The sequence below is a fragment of the Heteronotia binoei genome, chromosome 15 (genome assembly GCF_032191835.1).
Source record: "Heteronotia binoei isolate CCM8104 ecotype False Entrance Well chromosome 15, APGP_CSIRO_Hbin_v1, whole genome shotgun sequence".
In the NCBI taxonomy this organism is placed as follows: Eukaryota; Metazoa; Chordata; class Lepidosauria; order Squamata; family Gekkonidae; genus Heteronotia; species Heteronotia binoei.
In genome coordinates, this window is record NC_083237.1 from 60538631 (window position 1) to 60552601 (window position 13971).

Sequence of the window (13971 nt, forward strand, 5' to 3'; positions counted from 1 at the left end):
AACCCGCCCTGAGCCTGTTCTATGGAAATTATTAATAATAATAATAATAATAATAATAATAATAATAATAATAATTTTATTTATATCCCGCCCTCCCCGCCTAGGCAGGCTCAGGGCGGCTAACAACATGTCCATACAATAATTATACAAACTTTTAAAATCAACATTAGTCTTAAAACCATTCTAGTTTAAAATTGACAATAAATTAACAGTAAACATTTCTGGTGCTATTCTGTCAGTTGGCTGATGGCGAAAGTCACTGAGGCGAATCCATCAATCAGCAATCCGCAAAGACCATCCTGAAAAAGGGGAAGGGGGTGGGTGGGTTAAAAATAAAATAAAATAAATGAAATAGCTCAGCCTAGTCTAACCAGGAGTCAGCCCTGGTTAGTATTTGGGTGGGAGATCACCAAGGGAAACTGGGATTGCTGTGTAGAGCAGGCAAGGGCAAATCATCTGTGTTTTGTCTCTTGCCTTGAAAACCCCCTGGGGTCACCGTAAGTCTGCTATAACTTCCACTCCCCCCCCAAAAAAAAATCAGCCTGGTGTGGTGCAGGATTGGGACCATTTATACGTCCACCCCAGGTCTTGTAATCTCTTTCTCTCCACCACCACCAATGTTCCCTCTAAGCTGCAGTCTTGTGAGCAAAAATTCTACTTTGTGGGCTAATGGTATTAAAGTTGTGAGCTAAAAAAAAAAAAAAAAAGGTAAAGGAAGTCATTTCCGACTCTGAGGTGATGTTGCATCACATTGCCTTCCCCAGTCCTCTACGCTTTCCCCCCAGCAAGCTGGGTCCTCATTTCACCAGCCTCAGAAGGATGGAAGGCTGAGTCAACCTTGAGCCGGCTTCCTGAACTCAACTTCCGCCGGGATCAAACTCGGGTCGTGAGCAGAGAGTCTGGACTGCAGTACTGCAGCTTTACCGCTCTGCGTAAATGTGTGTGCTCTGGAGTCGTCCTTCCTGAGCTAAGACCAAAAGGTGTGAGCCGGAGGCTAAAAATCTGTGCGCGAGCTCACGCTAACTGAGCTTCGAGGGGACACTACCCCCCAACCCCCATCCTTCTTCTCCAGTGTAAACGGAACTGTTAGGACCATGGAAACAGAGGAGGAAGGAGTGGAGCAGTGACCCGGACTGCCGTTGCCATAGTGATGACGTAGGAGGCGGTTGCTATGGAGGAGATTCCTGGAGCAGGCCTCTAGCAGAGCACCAGAAGACATTTACTCGAGTCGTCTTAAACTCTGCTCTGCAATCGAGTGGGAGGGGAATAGGGATGAGCCGTGGCAGAGGGTTATTTTCGAACACCCACCAGAAGGCAGTCTGGGAGGGTGATGTGAATAAGGGAAGGTGACAGGTTCAGGCTGACTCGGAGATGAATCGTAAGCCCCAATTAGAGTCTGAGCCGCTTGACCCCAGGGTAGGTCACCTCTCCTTACGGTTCCTTTGGGAACTGTGTTTCTCAGCCTGGCCCAGCAGAGGGCAGCAGATAATCTACCGTTCGTTCATTTCTAAAATTCTGAATACAACTTCGGTGGTCTTAAAGGTGCGACTTGACTCCTGCTTTGTTCTAAAATTTCTGTTCTGCCCTCCCTCGTAGGACAGCTTTCAAGGCAAAAAACATGGGGGGCGGCCACATTTGTCCATAAAAAGGTAGAAGTAGTCCCCTGGGCAAGCACCAGTCGTTTCCGACTCTGGGGTGACGTCGCATCACGTTTTCACGGCAGGCTTTTTACGGGGTGGTTTGCCATTGCCTTCCCCAGTCACCTATGCTTTCCCCCTAGCAAGCTGGGTCCTCATTTGACTGACCTCGGAAGGATGGAAGGCTGAGTCAACCTTGAACCGGCTACCTGAACCAGCTTCCGCTGGGATCAAACTAGGGTTGCCAAGTCCAATTCAAGAAATATCTGGGGACTTTGGGGGTGGAGCCAGGAGACATTAGGGGTGGAGTCAAGATCAAGGCTGTGACAAGCATAATTGAACTCCAAAGGGAGTTCGGGCCATCACATTTAAAGGGATGGCACACCTTTTCAATTCCTTCCTTCCATAGGAAATAATGGACAGGGGCACCTTCTTTGGGGGCTCATAGAATTGGACCCCCTGGTCCAATCTCTTTGAAGCTTGGGGGGTATTTTGGGGAGAGGCACTAGATGCTATACGGAAAATTTGGTGCCTCTACCCCAAAAAACAGCTTCCCCAGAGCCCCAGATACCCGCAGATCAATTCTCCATGATTTTCTATGGGAATAAATCTCCATAAGGAATAATAGAGTTCCCAGCAGACATTTCCTTCCCCTCCCCCCGCTTTCTGATGACCCTGAAGCGGGGGGAGGGTCTCCAAACCGGGGGATCCCCTGCCCCCACCTGGCGATTGGCAACCCTAGATCAAACACAGGTCGTGAGCAGAGAGCTTGGACTGCAGTACTCCAACTACCACTCTGCGCCTTGGGGCAGCCACATTTGTCCATAGCAGAATTCAAAACCAAGAGCCGGACGATAACTTTGCTGAAGACCAACTAAAATATAACACAGACCAATTTCGCACTAGACCTCTGATCCTGGTTTAGCCCTGTCCCTAAGCTGACGTTCTACACTAAAATCATAGAATCATAAAGTCGTGGAGTTGGTTTATCTGATTCTATTATTCTAGTGTAGAATGTCAGTTTGGGGACAGGGCTAAACCAGGATTAAAGGTCCAGTGCGAAATTTGTGACAGTGTGCGAACTTCAGAGTTCTCCAGAACTCTAAATCAGGCTGGAAATTAAACAGCAATTGGGGGGGAGGGTGGAATCTTTCTGCGGGCGGTAGGGATGCCATCGTCCAGGCGGGACCTGGGAAATCCCTGGAGGTACAGTCCATCTTCAGACTACAGAGATCGGTTTCCCTGGAGAAAAGGGATGCTTTGGACAGTGGACTCTGCGGCATCGTACCTCAGTGAAGTCCCTGACCTCCCAAGGCTCCATCCTCAAATATCCAGGAATTTTTCAACCTGGAGCTAGTAACCCTATCTCCCCAACCACTGTCAGCGGCCAGGGGTGTGTGTGACAACCCTAGTGGGTGGATGGTGCTGCTGCTACCGCGTTTCCCCAAAAATAAGACCTACCCAAAAAATAAGCCCTAGCAGGATTTCTATGCATTTGTTAAATATAAGCCCTACCCCGATAATAAGACCTAGCGACGGGCGTGGCTATGCAGCGTATCTGCACAGCCACACCATGCATTTCGGCGCGGAGCGGTAAGGAAGACTGAAATACCTTTTATCTGCACTTAATAAAAATAAGACATCCCCTGAGAGCCAGTTTGGTGTAGTGGTTAAGTGTGCGGACTCTTGTCTGGGAGAACCGGGTTTGATTCCCCACTCCTGCACATGCACCTGCTAGCATGGCCTTGGGTCAGCCATAGCTCTGGCAGAGGTTGTCCTTGAAAGGGCAGCTGCTGTGAGAGCCCTCTCCAGCCCCACCCACCTCACAGGGTGTCTGTTGTGGGGGAGGAAGGTAAAGGAGATTGTGAGCTGCTCTGAGACTCTTCGGAGTGGAGGGCGGGATATAAATCCAATATCTTCATCTACCTCACAGGGTGTCTGTTGTGGGGGAGGAAGGGAAAGGAGATTGTGAGCCGCTCTGAGACTCTTCAGAGTGGAGGGCGGGATATAAATCCAATATCTTCTTCTTCCTCTTCTTCTTCTTCTAATAAGCCCTAGTGTGTCTTCTTGAGAAAAAATAGATATAAGACAGGGTCTTATTTTCGGGGAAACGCGGTGTTTGTTTCATTGTAAGTGAAGGAGTTTTTGATCCTAGTGTGGTGACCCACAACCCGAAACATGACTTAATCTCCTCTTCTCTCCTTGTCTTCCTTGTACGCCAGGGGTGGCCAAACTTGCTTAATGTAAGAGCCACGTAGAATAAACATCCGATGTTTGAAAGCCGCAAGACAGGAAGGAAGGAAGGAAAATAAAGAGATGGGTTGGAGAAGGAATGGAGAGGTGGAAAGAAAGCAACTTTAACTTTCAATGCATTCTCCAAGCCGTTGACTGGCTTGGTTTGGAGAAGTGATTTAAAGAAACAAATGCCTTCTTCAAGCTGACTGATGGGGGCTTGAGCCACATGTGGCTCCTGAGCCACAGTTTGGCCACCTCTGTTGTATACCGAGCTGGGCCTGGGGTCTTTTGAGGCACTGAGTGTGCAGGCCAGGAGAGCCAGTGGGATGTCAGGTGTTGGGGGTGGAGGCTCGGCTGAAGATCCTTGAGCGGCTGTGAAATTCTTTGGATGGCCTTGAGCGAGCCAATCTAGTGTATTTGTCCGAGGTGCTGTGACTTGGTACCAGTTTGGTGTAGTGGTTAAGTGTGTGGACTCTTATCTGGGAGAACCAGGTTTGATTCCCCACTCCTCCACTCGCACCTGCTAGCATGGCCTTGGGTCAGCCATAGCTCTGGCAGAGGTTGTCCTTGAAAGGGCAGCTGCTGTGAGAGCCCTCTCCAGCCCCACCCACCTCACAGGGTGTCTGTTGTGGGGAAGGAAGGTAAAGCAGCTTGTGAGCCGCTCTGAGACTCTTCGGAGTGGAGGGCGGGATATAAATCCAATATCTCCATCTACCTCACAGGGTGTCTGTTGTGGGGGAGGAAGGGAAAGGAGATTGGGAGCCTCTCTGAGACTCTTCGGAGTGGAGGGCGGGATATAAATCCAATATCTTCATCTTCTTCTTCTTCTTGTAGCTTGGCCAGCTCTGGATGGGGAAATACCTGGAGGTTTTGTGGGACAACCTGGTGACAAGCAAAGTTTGGGGAGGGGAGGAACCTCAGCAAGGTCCAATGCCATAGAATGCACCCTTCAAAGTAGCAGTCCTGTAGCCAGGATTTTAAAAAGAAGAAGAATAATTGCAGATTTATACCCCACCCTTCTCCCTGAATCAGAGACTCAGAGCGACTTACAATCTCCTTTACCTTCCTCCCCCACAACAGACACCCTCTGAGGTGGGTGGGGCTGGAGAGGGCTCTCCCAGCAGCTGCCCTTTCAAGGACAACCTCTGCCAGAGCTATGGCTGACCCAAGGCCATTCCAGCAGGTGCAAGTGGAGGAGTGGGGAATCAAACCCGGTTCTCCCAGATAAGAGAGCTCTGGCTGACCCAAGGCCATGCCAGCAGGTGCAAGTGGAGGAGTGGGGAATCAAACCCGGTTCTCCCAGATAACAGAGCTATGGCTAACCCAAGGCCATTCCAGCAGCTGCAAGTGGAGCAGTGGGGAATCAAACCCGGTTCTCCCGGATAACAGAGCTCTGGCTGACCCAAGGCCATTCCAGCAGCTGCAAGTGGAGGAGTGGGGAATCAAACCCAGTTCTCCCAGATAACAGAGCTCTGGCTGACCCAAGGCCATTCCAGCAGCTGCAAGTGGAGGAGTGGGGAATCAAACCCGGTTCTCCCGGATAACAGAGCTCTGGCTGACCCAAGGCCATTCCAACAGCTGCAAGTGGAGGACTGGGGAATCAAACCTGGTTCTCTCAGATAAGAGTCCATGCACTTCACCACTACACCAAACTGGCTCTCTTATCTGGGAGAACTGGGTTTGATTCCCCACTCCTCCACATGGACCTGCTGGAGTGACCTTGGGTCAGTCATAACTCTCTCAGAGGCTGTTTTGCTCAAAGAGCTGTTTCTGTCAAGAGTTCTCTCAGCTCCACCTACCTCACAGGGTATCTGTTGTGGAGAGGGGAAGGGAAGGAAACTGTAAGCCGCTCTGAGACTCCTTCACGTAGTGATGGGCGGGGTATAAATCCAGTCTCCTCTTCTTCCCTTCTACTTAGGGACTTAGATGAACTTGAGTTTCCCAGGGAAGTGCTGCTGGCCAGTCTGTATACAGAGACAGAGAGTGACCCTTGAAACCTCGTCCTTGAAATATTATGGTCCTACAATGATCACCATCTTCAAATCTTTGAAGGGCTGTCATATAGAGCAATGGCCTCCAACCTTTTTGGCACCAGGGACTAGTTTTGTGGAAGACAATTTTTCCATGGACTGGTGGGGTGGGGGTGCTAGGGTTTTTGCTGGCCCAGGCCGCCCCCATCCCATCCCTGTGCCCCCATGGAGTAGGTGAAGGTCTCTGCCTCACTCAGAGACCCCATGGCCAGCCCACCGTGGCCCCAGGGCTGGCAGGGCGGGGGCACCGAATTTGGCCTCACCCCCACCCCTAGGCAAATCCTTGTTTGCCTTCCCAGCCTCCTCCTCCTTCCGGTCTTCACAATTTTAAGACCCGGAAGGGGTGGTGAAGCGCTGCGTTCAAAGAACTTTGGAGGAGGCAGGAGCGGCGCTGCTTTTTCAGTGGGTCGCTCGCCACTGCTGCCCCCAGCGCTGATCGTGAGCACACCAGAGGGGCATAGGAGCCCAGCCTTCGGTGCAGTTTTTCCTGCCGATCAGCTGATTGACGGCGGGAGGGGGGTTGGCGTTTAAAGATCCTGGGAACGCAGGCCTTAAAATTGTGAAGAACAGAGGGAGGAGGAGATGCCATGAGGGCAGGGGGTGGTACCCAGAAGGTACTGGTCCATGAACCAGGAGTTGGGGACCCCTGATATAGAGGATGGTGAGGGGTCTGGAGACCAAGTCCCATGAGGAAAGGTTGAAGGAGCTGATCGTGAGCACACCAGAGGGGTGTGCTGATATAGAGGATGGTGAGGGGTCTGGAGACCAAGTCCCATGAGGAAAGGTTGAAGGAGCTGATCGTGAGCACACCAGAGGGGCATAGGAGCCCAGCCTTCGGTGCAGTTTTTCCTGCCGATCAGCTGATTGACGGTGGGAGGGGGGTTGGCCTTTAAAGATCCTGGGAACGCAGGCCTTAAAATTGTGAAGAACAGAGGCAGGAGGAGATGCCATGAGGGCAGGGGGTGGTACCCAGAAGGTACTGGTCCATGAACCAGGAGTTGGGGACCCCTGATATAGAGGATGGTGAGGGGTCTGGAGACCAAGTCCCATGAGGAAAGGTTGAAGGAGCTGATCGTGAGCACACCAGAGGGGCATAGGAGCCCAGCCTTCGGTGCAGTTTTTCCTGCCGATCAGCTGATTGACGGTGGGAGGGGGGTTGGCCTTTAAAGATCCTGGGAACGCAGGCCTTAAAATTGTGAAGAACAGAGGCAGGAGGAGATGCCATGAGGGCAGGGGGTGGTACCCAGAAGGTACTGGTCCATGAACCAGGAGTTGGGGACCCCTGATATAGAGGATGGTGAGGGGTCTGGAGACCAAGTCCCATGAGGAAAGGTTGAAGGAGCTGATCGTGAGCACACCAGAGGGGTGTGCTGATATAGAGGATGGTGAGGGGTCTGGAGACCAAGTCCCATGAGGAAAGGTTGAAGGAGCTGATCGTGAGCACACCAGAGGGGCATAGGAGCCCAGCCTTCGGTGCAGTTTTTCCTGCCGATCAGCTGATTGACGGTGGGAGGGGGGTTGGCCTTTAAAGATCCTGGGAACGCAGGCCTTAAAATTGTGAAGAACAGAGGGAGGAGGAGATGCCATGAGGGCAGGGGGTGGTACCCAGAAGGTACTGGTCCATGAACCAGGAGTTGGGGACCCCTGATATAGAGGATGGTGAGGGGTCTGGAGACCACGTCCCATGAGGAAAGGTTGAAGGAGCTGGGCATGTTTAGCCTGGAGAGGAGATAGATAGATAGATAAATTTTATTTATATCCCGCCCTCCCCCGCCGAAGCAGGCTCAGGGCGGCTAACAACTCAAAAGCAAACAGTACAGTAATAAAACATCGAGTTAGCATCAAAACATTAAAAAGGAGGTGGCTGAGAGGTGATAGGATCACCATCTTCAAGCACTTGAAGGGCTGTCATCTAGAGGATGGTGTGGAACTGTTTTCTGTGGCCCCAGAAGGTAGGATCAGAACCAACGGGCTGAAATTAAATCAGAAGAGTTTCCGGCTCAACATTAGGAAGAACTTCCTGAGGGTTAGAACGGTTCCTCAGTGGAACGGGCTTCCTCCTTGGAAGGTGGTGGGCTCTCCTTCCTTGGAGGTTTTTCAACAGTGGCTAGATGGCCATCTGACAGCAAGGAGGCTCCTGTGAATTTAGGGGGAGCGGTTTGTGAGTTTCCTGCATTGTGCAGGGGGTTGGACTAGATGACCCTGGAGGTCCCTCCCAACTCTATGATTCTATGATTGATGGTATGTTGGGCAATTCCCCCCTTTCCAGTTAGGTAGGGGAGAACAGCTATGATGCGAAAGCTGGACTTAAAACAGCAAGCTGCGCAATCGTTAACTGTCCTGATTCCTAGCATTCCACAACAAGAGGGTGGGGGGGTTCCGCTTCACTTGCTTGGCTCCCCAGGAGATGCTGCTTTTTCTGCTTCCTACTCCCCCCCAGGCCCATAGCAAGGGGGTGGGCCTGAGGGTTACTGGCCCTACCAATCAAATCTCTTTGGAACCATTATGCCCCTCCCCCACCCTTTCAGTCCCCAGCACTTTGCAAGAGACGTTTTGCATGTGTTTGGTGCTGCTTTGTCTATGTCTATGGTGCAATAAACAGATGCTAAAGTTTAAGTTTATTAGATTCATATCCTGCTCCCCTCCCCCCCCCCCCCCGCCAAGGCAGGCTCAGGGCAGCTCACAACCAAAAAAATCACAATAACAATTCAGCCAACAATTACATTAAACAATTTCAACAGTTCAGCCATTAATTAAAACAATCTAGAACAATTTAAAACATATGGTGCTAATATCATAATATCCTTTCAGTTCCCGTGGTGTTCAATACTTATTGGATACTCTTCCTATTACTATATCGGCATTTTAGGATCAATTGAAGGCAAGCCGGAAAAGTGTAGTCTTACAGGCCTTGCAGAACTGGGCGTGGTCCCGCAAGGATCTAACCTCCTCCGACAGTTGGTTCCACCAATAAGGGGCAGTGATTGAGATGGCTCTTTCTCCGGTGGATTTCAATCTAGCCTCCCTCGGCCAGGGATCGATAATAGATTTTGCATTCCGGATCTAAGTACCCTCTGGCCTGGGGAACGTCTGGGGAGAGACGGTCTCTAAGGTAGACAGGTCCTTGGCCATATAGGGCTTTCAAGGTGATAACCAGCAATCCTTACAATCCTTATCTATAAACTTTGAAGGCCAGAAGCTCAATCTCCAGTCAGTGTGAAAAAGGGAGGGGACCTACAGTGTTTGTTGCCAGCCAACTGGAGGAACATAATACAGACAAAACGTTTTTACTTGCCTTCATTATATCTGTAATGCTTAGTGTCTTAGTGATACACCAGAAACATTAATAGTATTCATTGCATAGGTAATGGTTAGCATTTTTAAAATAAACTTCAAACATCTTTTGAGTGATAAATGACTTGTCTGAATTATTTATTCGTTATTTTAGGTATAATATATTTAAACAAAAAATTTTTTGTTGTTGTTCAGTCGCACAGTCGAGTGACTCTTTGCGACCCCATGGACAAAGTCACGCCAGGCTGTCTTGTCTTCCACCGTCCTCCGAAGTCTGCTCAAATTGGTGTTAGTTACATCAGCAAATGAAAATCCTGGCTGTGGGGCCCCCAAATGAAAAATCCTGACTACGGGCCTGTTCCCCCCCCCCCCCCAATCCAGAGCTCTAGTTCCTAGTCAGGAGTCAACCGGAATGACTCTTGGCTCAGCCTCACCCCCCTTCCCCTCTGCCCCCACTTCTGGGATGTCCAGTCCCTGGGCTAAATATACCCCAGCAGTTTGCAAATGTAGCAGTATGCTTGTAACCGGAGCCCCACAGCCTTCGGGCACAGCTACCTCTGCCCACACAACGCCAGGCCCGGCCAGCATGGAGACGCCCAGCGGAAAAGGCTCCAGGCCCGTTTTGGTGAGCACTTGTCCCTCTCAGCTGTGGAAGGCCCCCCCCATAGGGAGAGACTCCCCCCTTTCTGTCCCTGGCTTGGCCCCCATACACCAGCAACTTCTGAGTCCCCATACCTGCTCTCAGTGTTCGTACCTGCTTGTCCATAGAGTATTCCATCCCTTGTCAATCTCTTCTTACCATTCGAAAGTATTGCTGGAGTAGGTACGGTCGTTTTCCTACCTGATGCGTACTGCTTTCTGACGTTCTTAGTTTAGTTTGGAATATTAGATTACCGGTTTCATTTGCAGGTGACTAACCTCGGGTTGCTTTGAATTTTGATTTCGTAGTGACATAAAAATGGGAGATTTCCGGGTGACGGGGAAATGCATTGTCTTAAATTTGTGTTCCCGGGTTTCTTTAGCGAAAGAGAGTTCCGCGTACCGATTACTTGGTACTCTTGCCATAGTATCACCCATAATTAGGTGCTGTGTTGAAGGATATGTATCTCTCCCCCCCCATACACCTTTGGGGGGGCTTTTTTTGTATTTAGAAGTGCTAAAAGGGCGTACTTCCCTCCTTCCCTTTCTTCAGTTGCATGTTATGCGCTAGTGATTTTGTGTTGTACTTGAACTTAGGGTTGCCAGCCTCCTGGTGAACCCTGGAGATCTCCTTGTGTTACAACTGATCCCCAGGTGGCAGAGATAAATTTTCCTGGAGAAAATGGCTGCTTCAAAGTGTGGACTCTATTTAGGGTTGCCAAGTCCAATTCAAGAAATATCTGTAGACTTTGGGGGTGGAGTTAGGAGACTTTGGGGTGGAGCCTGGAGACATTGGGGTGGAACCAGGAGCAAGGTTGTGACAAGTAGAATTGAACTTCAAAGGGAGTTATGACCATCACATTTAAAGGGACCTTCTAAATGCCTTCCCTCCATTGGAAATAATGAAGGATAGGGGCTCCTTCTTTTGGGGCTCACAGAATTGGACCCCCTGGTCCAATCTTTTTGAAACTTGGAGCGTATTTTGGGGAGAGGCATCGGATGCTATGCTGAAAACCTGGTGCCTCTACCTCAAAAAACAGCCCCCCCCCCAGAGCCCCAGAAACCCGTAGATCAATTCTCTATTATACCCTATGGGAATCGGTCTCCATAGGGAATAATGGAGTGCCCAGCAGACATTTCCCTCCCCTCTCCCCGCTTTCTGATGACCCTGAAGCGGGGGGAGGGCCTCCAAACCAGGGGATCCCCTGCCCCCACTGGGGGATTGGCTATCCTAACTATTGGCATTATACCACACTGGGGTCCCTCCCGTCCCCAAACCCACCCTCCCCAGGCTCCACCTCCAAAATCTCCAGGTGTTTGCTAACCCAAAGCTGGCAACCGTATCCTTGATGGGCTCTTTAGGTTCAGCTTTCGCGCTCAAATCTTACCAAGTTCCTTTCCTTACTACAGCTCCAATTCACATCACTTTTGACTGAGTCCCACAATCTCCAGCATAGACTTTTTGGTGGGTACCTTTTTCACCAGCCAGGGAATCAGATCCAACCCCCTGTACAGAAGATCTGTGGTGGTCTTGCTGTTCTATTAGGCAATTCTGGCTCCAAATTTCTCAGGAAATCGCGGAAATTGTATCTATTTGCTTCCCGAAATATTTCTTGTAGGGAAATGGACTGATCCCACTCATAACAAACAGAAGACAGAAACTGTCCACATTCTTATTTCAGCTGCCCGTACCTCCATAGCAACATGCTGGTCGGATAAATCACCTCCTAAAATTGCAGATTGGCAAAACAAACTCTGGGAAAACTTTGTAAAGCATAAAATTTCTTTTAATGTTTCCGATTTGCTCTCAGAAGCACGGGAATCTAGGTGAACAGCTACTTGGTTTCCTATCGTTAATTATCTTAGCACTGAAAAGGTTCTTCCTAAAAACAGACCATATGAACATCTGCTGTATTTTGGAACTTCGGTTTTGACCTACATGAACCTATTGTCTTTAGAGTGTGACCGTAAGTACATATGAACATATGAAGCTGCCTTCTACTGAATCAGACTCTTGGTCCATCAAAGTCAGTATTGTCTTCTCAGACTGGCAGCGGCTCTCCAGGGTCTCAAGCTGAGGTTTTTCACGCCTACTTGCCTGGACCCTTTTTGGAGATGCCAGGGATTGAACCTGGGACCTTCTGCTTACCAAGCAGATGCTCTACCACTGAGCCGCCGTCCCTCCCCAGTTATTTCAGTTATTCTTCCTTTTGAAGTCAACGCTTTGAAGTATAATACTGTACTGCCGATATGTTTCTTTATTAGTATAATTTGCTTTAATCCATTTTCGTATTGCTTGGATTTGATAATAAAGCTTATTAAACGGGGGGGGGGGGAGGGGAGATCCATGTTTTCCCTCTCATTGGCAGAGGTGCTGAGCAGATGGTGCTTTGGCAGTCCTCACACCTGAGATTCAAATCAGCAATTCTTTTTATCCGCCTGTTATGAAAACAATCTACCTTACAAGGATAAAATCTACCTCTGAAGTTCTTGGTGTGTAAAAATCATTCAGTTGTGGCTCAGATACCATGAAATAAATTCAAAAGGCATTTTCATCGCTTGTGCAGAAACAATCCAGGAAAGTTTTCGCACTCACCTTAATCAGCAGCGACGACCCTCTTCACCGCGCAGGATCTGTGCGGATTTCGCACTAATTGCCGCGGAGCGCCCAGAAGAGCCGGAAAGCCCCGGCGCTTTTGCGGCGCAAACGGAAACCGCCAAAAACCAGTTTCCGTTTGCGCTGCAAAAGCGCCGGGGCTTTCCGGCTCTTCTGGGCGCTCCGCGGCAATTAGTGCGAAATCCGCGCAGATCCTGCGCAGTGAAGAGGGTCGTCGCTGCTGATTAAGGTGAGTGCGAAAACGACCCAGGACTTTAAATTAAAAAAGCCTCACCCTTCCAGGATTCAGAAATTCTTTACTTGGAATAAATTATGCAGATTGTCAAACTCCATTTATGTTCTTTTAGTGAACTTCAGGATTTTGGAAGGGGTAAGACAGATGAGGAGCTTAAGGTAAAAGGTAAAGGTAGTCCCCTGTGCAAGCACCAGTCGTTTCTGACTCTGGGGTGATGTCACATCGCGACGTTTTCATGGCAGACTTTTTACAGGGTGGTTTGCCATTGCCTTCCCCAGTCAGCTACACTTTCCCCCCAGCAAGCTGGGTACTCATTTTACCGACCTCGGAAGGATGGAAGGCTGAGTCAACCTTGAGCTGGCTACCTGAACCCAGCTTCTGCTGGGATCGAACTCAGGTTGTGAGCAGAGAGCTTGGACTGCAGTACTGCAGCTTTACCACTCTGCGCCACGGGGCTCCTTATGAGGGGCTTAGAAGAGTGGAAAGACTGCAGGGAGGTGATTTAGGATCCCATCACCCTGGATAAAGGAGAACCGGAGGGAATGTGAGCTCTTGTGGGTTGGAGGAGAGAATATTATCTTAGAGGAGTTATGGCTCAGTGGAAGGGCATCTGTTCAGCATGCAGAAGGTCCTGAGTTCCATCCCCAGCGTCTCCTGTGTAAAGGACCAGGCAGCCGGTGGTGTGAAAGACTTTTCTCTACCTGAGACCCCAGAGAGTCAATGCCAGTCTGAGCAGACAGGGCTGACCCTGATGGACGAGCGGTCTGGTTCAGCGTAAGGCAGCATGAAGTGTCTAGAGCAGGGGTGTCAGACTCATTTGTTATGAGGCCGAATCTAACATATATGAGACCTTGTTGGGCCGGGCCGTGTCGGGCCCGTGTGTACCTATTTAGGATTAGGTAACAGAGAGAGAAACTTTATAAAGGACACAGACAAACACATATATATTTAAAAACTTAAAATGTTAGCACTCGCTAGTCTTAAAGGTACTTTCTTTGTATTTCTCCCATGGGATCCAGGGAGCTGGGCAAAGGAGGCTCTGGCTCTTTCCTTGCTTCCCCAGGGGATGTGGGAAGCCTCAGCCAATAAAAGGGAAGAGAGGCTTGGCTCAGTAGCTCTGCTGTGGAATTGAGAGAGCCTGAAAAACAAGCTCTGCCTACCCCCCCCCCTTCCTTCCCAAGGGAGGAGCCTCAGCCAATGGAGAAAATAGAGGCTTTGCTCTATAGCTCCTGTGCCATTGAGCAAGCCTTGCAAAGCAAGCTGAGATGCAGAAGGAAGCAAGAG

The 13971-nt window shown here is 49.8% G+C and overlaps 1 protein-coding gene across 5 annotated transcripts in view; it reads left to right on the forward strand.

Annotated features, from left to right (window-relative positions):
• CACNB1 (calcium voltage-gated channel auxiliary subunit beta 1) overlaps positions 1–13971 on the forward strand; it is a 105368-nt gene that overhangs the window by 25471 nt on the left and 65926 nt on the right. The window contains exon 1 of one of the 5 annotated variants that reach the window (XM_060256060.1): positions 9696–9821. The exons of the other annotated variants lie outside the window; for them this stretch is intronic. Within the exon in view, the coding sequence (XP_060112043.1) occupies positions 9711–9821 (111 nt within the window). The 5' untranslated portion in view covers positions 9696–9710. Of the gene's footprint in view, positions 1–9695; positions 9822–13971 lie in introns of those variants that run through there. 5 annotated transcript variants of the gene reach the window in all.